The sequence below is a fragment of the Acipenser ruthenus genome, chromosome 1 (genome assembly GCF_902713425.1).
Source record: "Acipenser ruthenus chromosome 1, fAciRut3.2 maternal haplotype, whole genome shotgun sequence".
NCBI lineage: Eukaryota > Metazoa > Chordata > Actinopteri > Acipenseriformes > Acipenseridae > Acipenser > Acipenser ruthenus.
In genome coordinates, this window is record NC_081189.1 from 25,429,606 (window position 1) to 25,445,797 (window position 16,192).

General features: G+C 36.7%; 1 protein-coding gene across 1 annotated transcript in view; it reads right to left on the reverse strand.

The window, feature by feature from the left end:
• The window catches only part of LOC117409622 (dmX-like protein 1), a 77,032-nt gene that overhangs the window by 40,876 nt on the left and 19,964 nt on the right, over positions 1 to 16,192 (reverse strand). The window contains exons 4-10 of the mRNA XM_059022583.1: positions 12,935 to 13,012; positions 12,581 to 12,659; positions 11,222 to 11,360; positions 8,399 to 8,465; positions 3,534 to 3,712; positions 2,538 to 2,727; positions 1,172 to 1,340 (exon numbers count right to left, since the gene is read on the reverse strand). Of these exons, the coding sequence (XP_058878566.1) occupies positions 1,172 to 1,340; positions 2,538 to 2,727; positions 3,534 to 3,712; positions 8,399 to 8,465; positions 11,222 to 11,360; positions 12,581 to 12,659; positions 12,935 to 13,012 (901 nt within the window). The remainder of the gene's footprint in view (positions 1 to 1,171; positions 1,341 to 2,537; positions 2,728 to 3,533; positions 3,713 to 8,398; positions 8,466 to 11,221; positions 11,361 to 12,580; positions 12,660 to 12,934; positions 13,013 to 16,192) is intronic.

The window sequence follows — 16,192 nt, forward strand, 5'->3', positions numbered from 1 at the left end:
ATATTTGGCTGTAGCAGAAGGCAGTTTGTTTGCCGAAGGGCTGGAGAGAGGTACATGAATGAGTGTTTGCAGGCAACAGTGAAGCATGGTGGAGGTTCCTTGCAAGTTTGGGACTGTATTTCTGCAAATGGAGTTGGGGATTTGGTCAGAATTAATGGTGTCCTCAATGCTGAGAAGTACAGGCAGATACTTATCCATCATGCAATACCATCAGGGAGGCATCTGATTGGCCCCAAATTTATTCTGCAGCATGACAACGACCCCAAACATACAGCGAAAGTCATTAAGAACTATCTTCAGCGTAAAGAAGAACAAGGAGTCCTGGAAGTGATGGTATGGCCCTCACAGAGCCCTGATCTCAACATCATCGAGTCTGTCTGGGATTACATGAAGAGAGAGAAGCAACTGAGGCTGCCTAAATCCACAGAAGAACTGTGGTTAGTTCTCCAAGATGTTTGGGCCAACCTACCTGCCGAGTTCCTTCAAAAACTGTGTGCAAGTGTACCTAGAAGAATTGATGCTGTTTTGAAGGCAAAGGGTGGTCACACCAAATATTGATTTGATGTAGATTTTTCTTCTGTTCACTCACTTTGCATTTAGTTAATTGATAAATATAAACTATTAACATGTCTATTTTTGAAAGCTTTCTTACTTTACAGCATTTTTTCACACCTGCCTAAAACTTTTGCACAGTACTGTATATAAAAATAAAACATTATTAGTGGATCAAAGTGTTCTTTCTGAACTTCTGAATCACAACCGGAATCCTGTTCTCTCCAGTAATAAATAGATGATTTGCCATGGGAAGCCATTCCTTTATGTACTGGAAATCCATGTCCAAGATTACAGATGCCAATGCTGTTTTATTTAAAAGTTGAAACTAATTTATTTCCCTTTGTTTTAACAGACAGCTTTTCTGTGAGGTGCTTCAGTAAGATAAGACACTATATAATCCTAAAATGATGTTTATAACAGTTTGTCACAATGAGGATCGGGGTGTAAATACAGCTACAATAAACAGTTAAAGAAGAAAGTGGTTGAAGCAGCCATATTTATGGACTTTGAGACTATCTGTCTTAGATAATAAATGTTTTACTAGCACAGACAAAGAGTACTTTCTTTGACAAATAAATACTTTCAAAATGAGAAATGAATATGCCTTTTTTTTTACCTGTTGCAGGGTTGATGCTAGCAGCTATGTGAAAGTGACAAAGTGCATTTGCATGTAGGCTTGAGTTGTTCCTATGGGCCTCATGGGTGTCTTGTTGGTGAGGCAGATAGCCTGTGTGAGCAGCAATGGCAGGAGATCTCCTCCCTCTCCTGAACTGCTTAAGGTTGAGCTACAAGGCAAATCATTTGTATAAAACATAATTTGCAAGAATCATTTGCCAGCAATATTTTTCCCTAAAATGAGTAATACAAAAATAAAAAATAAATAAATAGATGCTTCTAAATATTCTGCTTTTGTTACCGATATAGTTCAGACAATGACAAAACAAATGCTAGAGGAAGTTATTAAAAAAAAAAGAAGAATAGTCTTATGTATATTTAAGTGGGTATCTAACATTTTAATTCCATAAATCGTACCTGTTGTGCAATTGTTACATAGGTCTCCAAATGTGCAGAAACATATGTTATACAGCAAACATGTATTTTCCTTTTAAAACAACATGAAGTTTGCAAGCCATGCTTTCAGATAGTGTTCCACCCGTTCAACAGATTCTTTCTTGCAGGTGACATGATGCTAAGAAGTGCAAGAGTAACAGACTTCCTGTCATGGAAATTGAGAACTTTCTTAAACCTAATGTAGTATCACATATCAAATGAAATACAGTCGGCACCGCCTAATCGGAATAGTGATAAATTGGGATGTCTGTTTAAATGGGATACAACTCTGGGAGACGGTTCTTCCCAATGCTATTTATGTCATTTAATTGGGACGTCAGTTCATTTAATTGGGATACAGTATTTTCAAATGATGAACGGAGATCGCTTTTCAAAGCAAGACAGGTTCACGTAGCACAGTGCAGTGAGTATGTGATTACGCTGTGACTTGCATAAATTGCGTAAACCACGTTGAACTCTTGAAGGAGGAGGAGTCTCCTGTGGTTTCTCAGGCTGCTGTTGCAAAGTTGCCGTGTCAACATTGCAGGTGCCTCACCTTGTCATAAAATGCGATTCGATTATTTTTTCATTTCATGTAGAAATAAAAAACAGTGATTAATTTTGTTTAGGAATAAAAAAAAAAACATTGACTTGAATTTAAATGATGTATTTAACATTTAATCATAATGTGATGTGATTTCATTCTTTTTCTTTTCATTAAGAAACAAAAAAAGTGTGACTAAGGTTGTCTCAACTGCCTCTCGTTTAACGGACAGCTGATATTCGGGATATTCATGTATTTCTTTCAAGACCGCACCATTGAGACTTATGCATCTAATGGAAGTGCAAAACTGGAAAGATTTGTGGAATTCATTTGTTTGCTACCATCACTTTTTGTGCACAAATCTTATTTCTGCTAGACATGTGCTTACCTCCAAAGCATTCTGTACACGCTGTTTGTTGGGGGCATGCCTTTTCAGACCACTTGTTGCTGGAACGGGGTCATTACTTTGGCTGTGGCCATGTCCAGACAACAAGCTGTCACTGGGCAACAATGTCTCTGCCCACAGCCGACAGACACTATCCTTGCAGCAAGTGACCAGGACATTACATACAGAGCCCCTGGAGGGAAGGAGAATGTTATTAAACCCCTTATGAAACAGATAAGCATTATATAATTATGGTGACGTACATTTTAAGACAATTCCAAAATGACTAATCGTTTCCCAGTTCAAAGCACTATAGTACATAAGGCCTAAAGGCGTCAAATGGGCAAAAGCAAAGATTTATCAGACTGAAACAGTGTGTGCCTTACAGTACCAAAAGCTGCACCTGTACTGGACAGCCATAATCATGTCCCTGTCCCTGTTAATATTTACTTCTTATCATTTTACAGTCAACTTCTGAACTGGTAACTAATCTAAGCCTTATATACAAAAAATTCACAATGTCACGTGTCAGACAGCATACCAATGTTAACGTCTGACCAATATTTGTATTGGGAGTTCAAAGCTTTAATCCCAAGTTAAACATGTTAACACAGTAGAACATGTCATATGCATTCCTTTTTATTAACCGATGGACCTCAGGTATGTGCTTGCAAATACAAAACGTACAGTGTATATTTAGATAAAAAAGTTGAGAAGTAAATCTACAAAAATTGGAGAAAGTGTAATCAGATTGGCTAAGGAATATGGCTTAAGGTAGTCAACAGAATCAGAACTAAAGCAAAGACAAAGATAAAATTCAGAATTAACGGTACACTGCTGTACTAAAGTAAACCTACGGTTTCACAGTAGCCTACAATAAGAACTCTGTCTAAACTGTACCGGTATACATGTAAACATGCATCATACTGCACTGGAACCAAGTCATTTTGAAATGATACAGTAGGTTTCATAAAACCATACAACATCTGTTTTACTGACCGTGGCATATATTTACTTGTTTTCCTCCATGAAAACCCTGTAACTGTGCGCGGATGGGCCAGGTACACAAAGGAGTAGTTCACTTCTCCCTGTGCTGCATTCTCTGGAGGGCTATTAAGTGATGTCACTCCAGACTGCCAGCTGCTGGTATGGTACCACACCTTCACCAGGCAGTCATCCTGAAAACAAACATATTACCCTGAGTAACTTTCTCTGGTGTCATATCAAATCACAATGGAGGGAAAATGTAAACATCCTACTTAATAAACATATACTCATATATATATATGTATATATATATATATATATATATATATATATTTTTTTTTACTGTATTAAATTAAAGGGACACTTCATACATTATCTTCTACATTTTCTTAATCCAGTTTCCTACACGTTTAATATCCTTTTATGTAAGTTCTTTAAACAACGATCTAGCAGTAAAAACACAGAATGATAGAGGAGGCTGCACAGTCCTTTAAGAAGACTATTTAACCAACTAGAGAAAATATCGAAAAGGTAAAAATAAAGGGTGTTTTTTTTTTTTATAAAGCGAAATAAGCTTTATATATATATATATATATATATATATATATATATATATATATATATATATATATATACACACACACACACAGTATATTAGTATATAGACACACACACACAGAGCAGACAACTAGTACTACTTTTTTTGAAAGGATTTTTTTTACAATTAGTACTACAATTTTTGAAAGGATCTAATATGATGTATAATTCATCACATTGGGTGAATAAATCCTCCGTAAGTAAATTAGCTGATCCTAGAAGTCTCCTGTAGCAGTAATGAATCATTGAGAAACTTCAACAGTCAAAACCATGTCCTATAATGAGTGCACTTATTTCAAAACTGCCTATATAACGAGACACTGGTGTTTTTGTGAACAACGAAGTGGTACTGTGTTGTACAAATGACCAATGACTAAAATACATGCCCCTGCTTTTTACAAGTTATTCAAACTGTGTTGAAGCTTTCCTTGTGACAAATCCTTACTGTTAACCCAATTCAGTCAGGTTATCATTGAGCTTTGTTGGTTTCAACTTTAATTTGGTTACTTTTTCAACGTATTTTAAGTCACAACTTTACAATATAGTGTTTCTAATAATAACCCTATAACCATCAAAATGGTAACATCAACCCTGAAGTAATGAATCTTGCTTTTTAGAACACCGAAAGGTACTTTTTATTAAAATAAATAAATGAAATAAATCTTATCTAAGAACATGCCAACAATATTTAAATCCCATCCGTTTGTATATTGAAGTTAATGAGATGCAAATAACGTTATACAAAAAACAATTAAGGACATTTGTATGCAGCAAACAGAAAAGCGGTTTCTGAGCAATCTTCATTAAAACAAACATCATGAGAAGCTATATAACCGAGAAAATATTTCATAACATTTAGTATCATGGGGTTTCCATGCAAGTATTTTTTTTTTTACACGAGAAAAATATCTCGTGTAAAATGCTTTTTTGGGTTTCCGTTCGCTTAGTTTATTTTAGTCGAGTAAACCATGCTTTTCACCCGACGTCATGCAAATGAATGGGAAAGGTGGGGGTTGATATGTAAATTAGCTATGCGTAAAGTACTCGTGCTGTTTTTTAAGATTACTAGTGACGTTTTGTGAAAATGTGGTTTCCATGCGCAGAGAACTGGTACACGAGTGAATCTAAGCTGCTGTAATAAAGCAAAATACCTTGTGCCTGGTTGGTTAATAATGTGTTTTACTGCTCTTGCCCAAATTGTTTTTCAAATGTCATTAGTGGGGTGTCATGTCGTTAGTAGTGAATACTGTTTCAACTAATTTATCATACGACTCATTCATTAAAAATGAACTCGGCGGTATAAAATGAAACTGACCAACAGGTATTGCAGATCACCATGGCTGTAAACAGGCGTAGACGTTATATATATTGCCCTTTCATTCAGGCAATGCAGCATATAGGGGATTAGGTGATGCTGCGTATACTACCCTGGCTTAGAAACCCTACCCGTCTGGATGGCTGACAGCTGCTGAGGAAGCATTCAACACCATGCTTGGGCAAATATGGGTAGTGGGCACTTGAAAGGGAGGTGGCAGATACTGATGAAACGGACTGAAGTGCAGCATTAGTTTGTTCCCAAAATTGCCACTGCCTGCTGTATCCTGCACAAACTCCTGTCAACAACAAAATTAGGTTTTCAGGAATCAGTAGCTCCCTGCGAGACAGACGGGGAAGGTTACCAGTGTTGCCAAGTCTCTCAAGAAACAAAAGCGGCAATGCCTTTCAAAACAAGTGCAACTCATGTTAGAGTATGGGTGTTTATGCAAATTCCAACCCGCGATTCTCAAAAAACAGCTCAATCCCGCTAATTATAAGCAGACTTGGCAACTGTGAAGGTTACCTCAGCCGCCAGTTTCAACCTGACAGCAGTGATCTGAGGAGGCTCGTGCTGTCAGAGATTCTCTCCTTTCTTTTAAGTTGTGTTGGATTTACTGTTTTGTTACATATTAATGATGCAAACAAATAAAACACAATCAATATGTTCATTTGCAATTTTATTTGGTCAGTTCTGAGAGGGCATCAACAACTTGTTGGATATTGTTGCACTGTTTTGGGTGATCGAGCTGGCTCATGACATCCAGTTCACCAACTATATTTATTAACGCGGAGGGCAGACACGCGTTGTCTTTGGACATAGCTGGGATCAAAAGAAAGGAAGGGAATTAATTCAGTTAGACATTTAAGCAGCTCACTTTTAACTTTAGCGTAGTTTTTACAGCAAGGGTATTCTCAAACAGCTGCTTTAATACTATAACAAGGGCATAACGCAGGTTCATGGAAAGTGGTTTTATACAGAACTGTAAACCTACAAGAGATATACAACATGACAGTCCAGACACAGCAAAAAAAAAAAAAAGCCACCTGCATTATCATTAAGGTGAACTACACCACTGCTAACCATAAAATTGCCCATCAGCCACTACTGTCTGCCGTCTTGGGATCCACAATACCTGCTCCCTTGCAATATTTATAGTTAAGGATAAACACGCTCATTAACATTTACACGTGAAATGCGTGTTTCAATGCAAAACTGTGCGTGGATTTTCCCGTGTGTTTCGTCATTTACACGAGTAAATAAGATTTACCCCCTCCCTCTCTTTGGCCGTTTTTTTTGGCCACAAACCTGATTTAAACGAGTAATTCCCCAAAACGTGCACACGCATCGCCATTTCACGTGTAAATTGACCCGCACAGAAACCTCATGTATGTTGTCAAAAGCTATTGTTAAACATTTCAATCTGTTGAAGGCAACAGCAGTCAATAAATGGAAGAGAATTAAGAAACACTAAATATGAAAGTAATTTACTTCCACAGGTCGCAAGGCAATCAAGTCAGCAGATGTAAGCTTTGTCATCAATTGTATTTTCTATAAAAGGTTTTCTGGAGTCTCATGATAAATCAGTCTTCATTATGAAGCTACAATTAGTCTCAACAGACTTTATGATTTATTTCTGGGATTTTTAATATTAAAGTGTAAACTACACACACTATTAATCCTAGATCCCTGACTTTGTTCGGATGGAAGCAAGCTGCCCCACCCTGTTATGTTTACTGGATCAGGGATCTTATGCATTCCCTTAAATTGGAAAAAATCAAGTTCACACTAAGGGGTTGTACTGGAAACATTTTTAAAGCATGGCAACCCTTTTTTTCCCATGTTGACGAACTCATGACTGTCCTCTCTTCCGTAATTTTAACTTAAAGGAACCAAATGTGATTCATTCTCTCTCTCTAATTTAGTGTAACAAGTATTTGTCACCGTCTACCTTGTTAATTTGTAAAGAAAAAAAAAGTTTAAAAAAAGCACACTCTATCAAAAACAATTACCAAAAAAAACACCCCACCATTTTAAAATTCTGAATGATTCATTATCAACTTCCTTTCCATCCAAGAGTCATAAAGTTATTTGAATTGCCCTCTGTAAATATGCTTTCTACAAAAACAAAAAATTATTGACAGTCTTTTGGCCAAGAAAGCTTACAGGGTCTGAATGATTGAAAATTAACATTTTAAAGTGGATTCTGTGTGGTCTGAAAATCAATTCCCTACATCACTACATCCTTGATGTTCTACAGCTATGGCCAAAAGTCTTGTATCACCCTATAGAATTAACTAATGTTGCTTCAGTAGAATGAAATCTGCTGAATAATGTTACAATTTACATATTGAATTACATACCGCTTTGTAGTTTTCCATATTCTTCAGGAAAAACTGAAAAGTGTGACATTTCGAAATCTAACATGAAATACTGTATTACTATTATGGATTCCGGTAGACTTCATTTTGTAGTTTCTTTGATTACATCATGTTAAATAAAAGATAAACAAATGATGTTCATATAGTTTTTTTTTTTTAAATGAATGTCTCAATCTAAAAATTCTAGGTGATGCAAAACATCTGGCCATAGCTGTACAGTTTCACCTCTCTTCACTGGTTTAGATTTCCATTCTGCATTAGCTTTAGCAGTCTTATTGTGCTGAGAATGAATGGATTTACAACAAAGTCCCAGCAGGACAGAGACTACTATAAATTTGCAGGGAATATTGACCGTAGTTCAGAATTTAGTTTAATTTAATACTTCAGATGACATTGACATTCGCTCTTTCAAATCACACAACAACTTCTGCTTCTGCTTTCAAGAATGTGTTTACAGTGTGCTAACTGTGGGGCAAGGGCTGCTATCACTGCTGCAATTTATACTCATACATTTTACACAAGTGCATACCACTGGAGCCATTGTGCAATTCTTGAGGAGGAACACTGTAGTTATATTAGCTTACCTTTCCAGCTGTAGCAAAAAAATCACCATCTGGAGAAAATTTCATTAAATGGACTGAAGATGCAGTTCTGAAAAAACAGTACGAAAAAAACATTAGCAAAATGTTCAAATTGGTCCAGTTATGTCTTTTTTAATTAAAAGTACACACAATTTCACCACTCCAACAGCAGGACAAAGTAGCAATGACTTTCATAAGGCATCATGTATTGACTTAAAACTGAAACTGCAAATAGGTCATGCAAAGTTTCAATGGATCCGCATATGTTAGGGGATACAATTGTAACACACGTAAAAAATGATTAATAATGGAAAGAGAAGAACAATCTAGATCAATATATAACAGTGGAGTACTTATGTAAATGCAAGCATTAATTGTACAGGTGTGCAAAAAACAACTCAGTTAAATTGTAATATTTCTAGATAATAATCACACATGTCCCAGATGAAATAGGATAATACACCTGCAAAAGATAAGCTCTAATACTATGTGCGATGAATTTCAATAAAACCGACTGAAAACGAGATGGGAATCCCAATACCATTTAGCTGAAAGAAATGGCATGTTTTAACAGGCAAAGGCAAAGATGTATCTCTATTTGTCTCAGAGAGCTGAGATTAAAGGTGGCTTGTCCCTCATTGATGTAGTTTTGAGAAAATAAGAGACTTATTGGAAGAATTTATTGCTACAAGCACTAGGTAAAATGACATGTTTATCTAGTGCTTGTGAAGGGGACCATCATTTTGTGTCCTACTATTTCACCCCCAGGCTTCACTGCCTGCTAAAAGGCCCTTGACAATGTGAGCACACTTGCAAAACTTTAAAACTTTGCACAACAAATGATGTATAAACCCTAGAATGTGGAGACCTGCATAACCATAACAACCAAGTATTGCTTACTGGTTCAATGGATTCTGAAGAGAGATTTTATTTAAAGCCATGTTTAAACAAATGAAAAAAAAAAAACTTTCCACCTTATACTGCCCCAAGAAAATCAGTCTTGATAGAGAGAAGATACTGTAGCCGACTTCAAAAAATGAACTAGGGAAAACTAATATGCTTACATATTACGGACAGCAGATAGAAAATTCTGCAAAAACAGTCACCTGCCAATTTCATTTAAGTAAATGAAAGTAAATATTTCCTGTACTATAAATTCTTTAAATGTTCAGAGACAAATTTGTTTTCTTACTTCTATTGCTGGTTTTTCAATTACTTTAATTAGCTCTTTAATCTCCAGCTCCTCTGGCTGGTACATTCCACATGCTCTCACAAATTCACCAGCTGATCTATATATCATGCCTGACTTCAGAACTCATGTGACAGTAAGAAAAGCTGTTTTTCATTTAGGATGGTTCTATAAAATTCCTTTATAAATGAACCTGTTGTCTGTTATATTGCTGTGCTACACAATCAGAAGACTAATTCATACTGTAGCATATACCAGATTCTGCCGAGTCAACGCCCAGGGGGCGTTAAGGCAAAAGTAAGTGTGTGTGTGCGAGGGTGTGTGTGTGTGTGTGTGTGTGTGTGTGTGTGTGTGTGTGTGTGTGTGTGTGTGTGTGTGTGTGTGTGTGGGGGTGTGTGTGGGGGTGTGTGTGTGTGTGTGTGTGTGTGTGTGTGTGTGTGTGTGTGTGTGTGAGGGTGTGTGTGTGCGTGCGTGCGTGCGTGCGTGCGTGCGTGCGTGCGTGCGTGCGTGCGTGCGTGTGCGTGTGCGTGTGCGTGTGAGTGTGTGTGTGTGTGTGTGTGTGTGTGTGTGTGGGTGTGTGTGTGTGTGTGCGTGCGTGCGTGCGTGCGTGCGTGCGTGCGTGCGTGCGTGTGCGTGTGCGTGTGAGTGTGTGTGTGTGTGTGTGTGTGTGTGCGTGCGTGCGTGCGTGCGTGCGTGCGTGCGTGCGTGCGTGCGTGCGAGGGTGAGGGGTTAGGTTTAAGTAGACAGATTACGTTTACAATTAGGCTAAATTCAAAAGGTAGAGCACAGCACACAGTCACGCTAAAGAATCAAGAAGTGCAGTCAACGGATTTATTGACTGGTGAAATACAACTCAAAGCTGCTGCAGTATGTCCACTGTTTTGTCATTTCAAATATTTTCACAAAACAAACATTAATCTTTAAAGCTAGTGTGCAGTGCAAAAGCACATCATGAAAAATACACATTTGTAGGTGAAAAACGGTAGAATAAAAGTCACTACATTTAAATAATATAAACATGTGAAATTTTCAGTCCACTAAAATAAATGGCTTACATAATCTCTGCAAGTAAGAAACTGGAGTGTCCAGTGTGAAAACACAACATGAAATAATAAATTAACTAGCATCCAAAGTAGCACTATAGCATTAAAATGTTCTCAATGCAAAAATACCTGAGTTACAGGCTCTTGTTGAGTTTAAAAAAAAAAAAGATTCTAAAATATGTATTGTAGCGTAACAGGAAAGTGTTTAATCAATTAGAGTGCGGAGTCTGTATCACCTGATTCAAAACCGTCAAACTCCACGTCTTCGTCATCTGAACATTCACCATCGATGATGCAAGAAATTGTCTGATTTATTAATACAAACAGCAACTACTTCTAGGCAGTTTTTTCTATTCACGTAAGCCGTGATATTTCCCCTCAGGAATTAGTTGCGCACAGTTTTGAAAATGTTACACCCAGTTAAAAGTTGGGGAATCCGGTAATATATCTATATCTTTTAAGAAATTAAGGTATTTTCAAAAAGTATAATACATAGTGTAAAAAATGCAGGCAGGCAGAGAAATGCGGTGATAAGGATGTTTCAAGTAAAACAAAAACTGCTAATGTGAATCAATAAATACTAAACTTTCTTACTTGGAAAGCCAGATGCATTTCCAGTCACCAAGGCCATTGTTGATGGTCATTTCCTGTTTTTCCTCTTCTTTGATACATGATCCTAAGCCAACATTGGACCAGAGCTGTAAACTATTTGACCCTGTCAGGAGATGTGTTCCTGAAAAAGAAAGAAAAACACACACACACACACATATATAAACTGATAAAAACCAAATGTTTACTACTATACCTACAATACGATTAAAATTTAATTTATATTTGTTAAATTAACATTATTATTTTTTTTCTAGATTGCTTATCCCATCAATGTTGTTTGTTGTCTTTTCTATTAACTACTTTCAGCAAGGAGTATACTAAAACAAATTACACAGATCAATATAGAGAAAACTTGTTAACACATGTTATTTTTCTTCATTGCAATTTCTGCTGCAATTTTAGGGTGCTTTTTATGCACTGTGAACCTGCTGGGTTCACAATGCAGCTCTTTCAACAAAAAGGTGTGCAATAAGCCTGAGCTTGGGGGTAGAACATTATTTAAATGTAAGCCCTTTTAACAGATTACAGTATATGGCTCTGGAACAAAAAAGACAAGAAGTTACACAAATCGAGAAGAGATATTTTTAAAAAAATGTTTACGAGAAGAGTCAGCTGAAAGCTCTGCACATCTCAGGGCTGTTCCGAAACCTTCTATATACTGTATCAACGAGCAAGTTATCATTCTGAAATAGAGTTTATAAATGAGATATAAGGACAGATAACAAGCTATTAGGACTTGATATCCGAAAAATTACTATGTGATAAGTAATAAAGAAAAAAAAATCAAATAAATATTTGTATGTAGAACAGACAGCATCTATTGTCTGGTGATCAATTAGTTACCTCGTCTTATACACAGAAATAAACAACAATAAATGTCACTACATTTATTCAAAAGTGGTTATTATCTTATGAAAAAAGGACCGTGAACACCCACAAACAGTAAATAGAAAAGGCGTATCAACCAATGCAGTGTATTTATAGCACATGCTCTAAAGCAAAATACTGTACCAGAGAAGAATGCACACAGTGTCCTGAACTCTAATCTGTTTAGCCAAATGCACATTCCCTTCTGACTTTTGATTGTACTCATTACAGTATGTGATGTGGAGCTACAACCTACAGGGACACGAATCAGACAGAAAGCACAGACCACTTTATCTGAAGGCAACATCACTATAATGTTACTGCATAGTTACATTTTACCCAAACACACATATAACTACAGAATGTGATTGGAAATCCCCGTAGGCTTTCAGCATAATCAAATTCAAAAGCTATTGCATGCCTCATTGTCACCATGTGAATGATGAAGTTTTCAGCGAGAGTTCAGTCTCTTACCTGTTGGGTCCCATGCTAGATTATGCACTATAGACTGCAATACAAATTGGCCACTCCTCTGCCATTGATAGTTTAATCTCTAAAATTAAAAAATAAAAATATGTTATCATAAATAATATGGTTAAACTGATAAAGGCAACAGAATAACAGAAATACAAATAATTATTAGTACCACAATTATTTTGTGTGTTTGTACAAAATAGAACTAGGCTCAATGGATAGTGAACAATTTATATGAAACAGTTTAAATAAGGTGGGAATTGTTTTTGTCTATATAGTAAACTGTGTAAAATTTAAATTTTGAAACACTTTTAACCATGTTAGTATACATATGGATTCATGCAAAACACTTACTGATGAATTTGTATTCTTCTGATTTAAGAGTTGCACAGGCTCAAAGATGCAAACTACGTTCCCATATGATGCTGCAATCTGCCAAGAAAGAGTGAAAAGGTAAAAAAAAAGGTTTGAAAAATGCTTAAAGGAGAATGGACATCACCTTACTTTATGGCATTACAGCATGTTAGAATCAATATGTAGAACAACTGGCTTTCACCTTGGAGCAGCATGAAATGATTTTCTATTGTAAAAAATATATCAATTACAGTACTACTTTGGTTATTCAGATAGTTTACAAAATGCAATGGTAAATGTATACATTTTTGAAGGATAAACCGTACACCCTCGCTAGAACGCCCTTCATTATAACGAACCTGGTCCATGAACCCCAAATAATTTTTTTTTTTTTAAACTTGAGGATCTGATGATCTTTTCATGTCAGGTCTCATCTCATTAACTTACTCCAACAGTTTATCATTCATTTTGATTGTCCTTTTGCTAGAACGAACCCCTCGGTGTACCGTATTTCTCCAATACAGTATGCATACAGTCATTCTGGGTGTTCAAATAACAGTACAAGTTCTGGTACAGCTCTACAGTAAATAGCTAAATAAAGTACTATATAATGCATTAAGGGACCATTATAATATTTAACCTAATAATAATAATAATAATAATAATAATAATAATCTACAATATCAAAACCATTAACCTCATGGTAAAACTATAATAACTATCAATGATAAACTTTTTGTTAAAGCCGATATAAAAATGATCCAAAGGGACTCTGTATAACTTTCTGTCACTTTACACATTCTGTAGACTGTTTTCTTCCTTTGTTTTTCTTTTGCAAGAAAATGATACACAGGATAAATCTGGATGTACTCTTATTAAGCACCGCAAACAAATTCAACCAGCCATGCCTGAAGCATATTTTGCTTACAGTGTACACTACAGACTCGTTAACCTTGGAACAACCTTTATCATTTCTAGGCTGTACTGTAATGTAGGAGACTAAACATACAATCAGTTAACTTCACATGCATAAAAAATACAAAACAATCCTATCAAGTGCAGTACTCTGGTAGTTTCTAAATGTGTGAACAGTTCTGCTGCAGAACTGCTCAGTTGCAATCATGTAGTTTCCCATAAACACAAAAGGAAATGCGTGTGGTTTGTAAAACGTACATCTGCATAAACTGGTGTTGCAACAAAGTCAGCCAAGAAAATACATTTCCTCATCTGCAGTCCCTGTATGTCTATAACAGTGTTTGGCTTGTAAGTACAGCACTGTTATCTGTAACTGCAGACATCTTCATGAAGCCAGAAATAAGGGTTGGAATTGTGCTAAAGTAGAATAAAGAACCTCCAAAAGGTCTCCAATACTCGCCGGTCTCTAATAAGTGCATGGGCTTCTGGGAAATATGGTAAATAGACGCCGGTCTCTTTTAAACGCCGGGTTATTTATAACAATATAATGAGCGCCATACTGAATGTTCCAGCCAATACACACACATGGCTGTACAGCGAGCTTACCAATTTGTTTTTCAAAAGCGATGAAGAGACCCTGAGGCTCAGGATGAATGATAAGAAAACTGAATTTAATTTATTTTATGGTACACGTAATGCATACAGTTCATTTATTTATTTATTTTTTATTTTATTTTTTATTTAGTCGTTGCCAATTATTTTTATTATTTTTTTTCCCAATTTGGAATGGTCAATTGTGATTTGAAGCTCAGCTCACCGCTACCATCCCTGCGCTGACTCGGGAGGGCGAAGACGAACACACACTATCCTCTGAAGCGTGTGCCGTCAGCCGACCGCTTTTTTTCACACTGCGGACTCACCATGCAGCCACCCAAGAGCTACAGCGTCGGAGGACAACGCAGCTCTCGGGCAGCTTACAGGCAAGCCCGCAGGTGCCCGGCCAGACTACAGGGGTTGCTGGTGTGCGGTGAGCCGAGGACACCCTGGCCCTCCCTCCCCCTGGGCGATGCTCGGCCAATTGTGTGCCGCCCCCTAGGAGCTCCAGTCCACGGTCGGCTGTGGAATATCATGGACTCGAACTCGCAACGTCCAGACTATATAGAGCGCATCTTGCACTCCACGTGGAGCACCTTTACTGGATGCGCCACTCGGGAGCCCGCATACAGTTTATTTAATGACGTTATTCATTTTAAAACCAGTTGTGGAGCTTTTTTGTATTTGTACGTGTTTTTTTTGTTGTTGTTTAATTTGTATTAATGGTATTTTGTGCATTGAGTCTTGCAATGAATGTTCATATTTTAGTCACTTTTGCTTTGATTTTGTGATAAAACTGGTACTTGTATTGATTTTGTTGTTAATTTTAAAAACAGTTTGAAGCATTTTTGAGTGGTTGCATTTTTTTTGTATTAACAGTGTTTCATGCGGTTGTTTTGCAATGAAGATTCGTTGCTCGTTAATTTTTCATCGATTGTCCATGCTTACCAATGTACACACGTTTTGAGGGTGAACAATACAAAACATGTGTTAAAGATGATACTTACTGCTTTTATTAATTTTAAAACCATGTTTGTTTTTTTATTGTGCTGCAAGCGTACCTTAATACACGCTTGTGTTCCGATATTTACAGGGCTGTCTTTAGTGGATTGTACTGTTTTTATTATTATTACAATACAAACTGTTATTACCCACTGACACAACCTTTAACGACGTTGCTGGAATGTTGTAATTAACTTATGTTGTTTCTATAAGGTTGTGTGCAGGCAGCTTTTTCATGATTGCATCTGAAGTATTGGTGGTTAGTGATCTTACATAATAAAAGCAGAGTCTCAAATAGCATTGGAGGTAATATACCAGAAATGGACAACAAAGCAAAAAAAGCAAAGTATATTTCAGCTGATGATCATGTCAAGATATTTCCCAAAGAAACTGTACATGCAGATGGAGGTAATTGTTTTAAACATCTACTTAGGTTTATTTAATGTTTAAACAGGTCAGTGAACTGTCAGCGAAATCCTAATTTTATTCCATAACCTACCCGCGATTTAAGTAGACCCCTACTTATATTAACAGATCTACCTACAGTAGATCAAACTACAGAGAATCTAATCAGTCTTATGAGACTTAAGCTCTGGATGTAAATTAATGCAGGCAAACACCTAAATATACAAGTCACACTAAAGCCCGATTTGCACAGGACTACAAATCCCCAAATAAACAGGTTTAGTCCCGTGCGAACCGTCCACATTTCTTTTTATGCCAGATAATTCTCGGAGGTGCTCTGAT